This window comes from Carlito syrichta, unplaced genomic scaffold, assembly GCF_000164805.1.
Source record: "Carlito syrichta isolate Samal-C Ts95f unplaced genomic scaffold, Tarsius_syrichta-2.0.1 Scaffold316424, whole genome shotgun sequence".
Lineage (NCBI taxonomy): Eukaryota > Metazoa > Chordata > Mammalia > Primates > Tarsiidae > Carlito > Carlito syrichta.
The window spans coordinates 108,733-111,301 of NW_007260520.1; the positions used below are offsets into that span (position 1 = coordinate 108,733).

At 51.7% G+C, this 2,569-nt stretch overlaps 1 protein-coding gene across 4 annotated transcripts in view; it reads right to left on the minus strand.

Annotated features, from left to right (window-relative positions):
- Positions 1-2,569, minus strand: part of SIRT2 (sirtuin 2) — a 21,518-nt gene that overhangs the window by 18,512 nt on the left and 437 nt on the right. The window contains exon 2 of one of the 4 annotated variants that reach the window (XM_021707188.1): positions 1,825-1,871. The exons of the other annotated variants lie outside the window; for them this stretch is intronic. Coding sequence (XP_021562863.1) covers positions 1,825-1,871 — 47 coding nt within the window. The remainder of the gene's footprint in view (positions 1-1,824; positions 1,872-2,569) is intronic. 4 annotated transcript variants of the gene reach the window in all.

Below are 2,569 nucleotides of genomic sequence, written 5' to 3' on the forward strand. Positions count from 1 at the left end.
CCACTGCACTCCAGTCTGGGTGACAGAGTGAGATTCCAACTCAAAAAAAAAAAAAAACATTCCACAAGCTCTGCAAAAACCTTGGCCATTAAACAATGTTTCACTTGAGGCACTTGCCTTGAATTACCCCGTCCCACCTAGACCAAGATAACCACTATGAATGGCTCAATGGTAATTACTCCAACTTTTTTCTCTGCATCTAAAAACTCATTATTGTAACAGAAATCGGTCATTCCATATAGTATGATGCTGCCCCTTGCATTTTCCACAGAACAATCTACCATAGACCCACCTCATTTTTTAAAGCAGCTACATAGTATCGCATTGTACAGATGAACCATAGTTCATTTAACCCATCCACTGACAGCCGTTTGGACGGTTTCCAGTTTTGCCCATCTTGGACAATGCTGCAATTTACACCCTCGCACGCCTCTCCTGGGGACTGAGGATCCCTGTTTAGTGCAACCTTTTTCTGACAGTGGCTGTGCTTTGGGAGCCGGGCGAGTGGAGCATCACGGCCTAACAGGAGGCCCTTATGCCCTCGGCATCACCCCGCTGTACATTTGTGAGGCATTTTCATTCCAGTTCTGCACTGCCCCACATCTGAGGCGTGATCTCGAGGGTGTGGGTGGCTGGCGTTCCTTCACGCTGCACACAGTGAAGCTCTGTGGAAGGTCTCGAGGGCGCACTGGAGGTGTTGGTGTCTACCTCTCCCCGCTTGTCTAGAAGGCAGTGTGCCCAGCGCTGTGGGTCTCAAACCCTTTCTTGCTCCTCTAGCTGAGGGACAAGGGCAACTTACTTAACAACTCTGCTTTGCCCAGCGCCGTGGCTCTCGCCTCTAAGCCCAGCACTTTGGGAAGCTGAGGAGTTCTAGACCAGCTTGGGCAACATAGTGAAACCTTGTCTCTAAAAAATATCAATATCAAATTAAAAAGTTAAAAAAATTAGCTGAACACTGTGGTGCACACCTGTTGGCCGAGCTACACGGGATGCTGAGGCAGAAGGATCACCTGAGCCCAGGAGGTTGAGGCTGAGGTGAGCCGTGATTGTACCACTGCACTCCAGCCTGGGTGGCAGAGTGAGACCCTGACTCAACCACAACAACAACTCTGCCTCAAACTCTTCATCTGCAAAATGGCCATGACAGGCCTTCCCTTCACAAGAATATTGGGAAGATTAAATGAGATGGCACACATACAGCATGAAGCAGAAGTGCCTGGCTGGAGCAGCCCATAAACGCTAACCATGACTATAACTAGCTGACACCCCCAGTCGTCCAACTACTGAACACATCATACTCTTTCATGCCCACAGGTCTTGGTACCAGCTGTATCCTCTGTGTAGAACACCATTTCTCACCTTGTCCAAGAAAATTCTAAGTCACTCTTCACTTATTACGCTCTGTCTATATCTCGGTCTGACTGCCAGACCAACCTGTGGATTCCTCCAGGGAAGGGCCAGATGGAATATTCTATAACCCACAAAGTTTACTCTGGGTTCCCCCAGGACCTTGAATTACTTCTCATGGACAAGTGATGGGAGAATGTCCATGAGATCTGTCAGTTCAGAGACCAAATGGGAGACCTGTCTCTTCCAGGTCAAGCACAAATTTGGTTCCAAAAGGATGAGGCAGGGGCAGGCCTGGGCTTGAGGCTGCACGCTCTTCTCTGACAGTCCCCAGAATCCACCTTTCTCAGGAGACTGCACCAGGTGGGGCAAGAGACTGGGGCAACGAGCCAAGGGCCCCTCTGCCACCTCCCCCCAGTGCCGGACATGGAAACAAGTCCATCTCTCTCCTTCCCTCCACCCTTCCCCCCATCTCACCTGAGCTTCCTGCACCTTCCCTGCCTGGGTCTCCAGAGGGTCAGAGGCTGGGGGAGCAGACGTGGTTACAGTGGGGAGAATGGTTAAGGGGGAATGAAGGGGTTCAGAATGGTAGTGGGAGGGGGCAAGAAGACCCACTAACCTAGTTACACAGGGGCCGGGCTGGTAGTAAAAATAAGTAGTTGGGGGGATGGGAAAGACAGATCGGATTAGAGCGGAAAGTGCTGCCGGGAGAGGTGGTTATCAGGGGCAGAGAGGCTGGGGAGGAGAAGGCATAGGAGGAGTGGGAGAAAATTAGAGACACAGGGCGTGGAGGAAGACTTAGGAGGAGTTAGGAAGGACATAGTGAGCGTGTGTGTGGCGGGTTAGGTTTACAAGGCAGGAAGAAGTTTAGAGAGGGAGAGAAGATAAGGAGAGATACCTCGGTTGGGAGGCAGGTTTAGGAGCGGAGTGGAGGTGGTAGGTTTTGGAGAGGCACGGGGGAAGAAATAGGAGGGGACACCTAGGTTCCCCTAGCATCCTACAGTTGCCCCTAACAACCAGGTACCCTTAGCAATCGGGACCGCGACAACTTATGCTCTTAGCTACGAGGGGCCTTAGCGATCATCGGTAATTTGGGGAGCGGACGTAGTAAACGGTCAACACTTGCAACCCAGAAACCCACCAACCTAGCGGTGTGGATCACTTAGCAACGGCCCTCCGCATCCCACTCCCCCAGGCAGTCCCTATTTCCCGCCCCACCGCG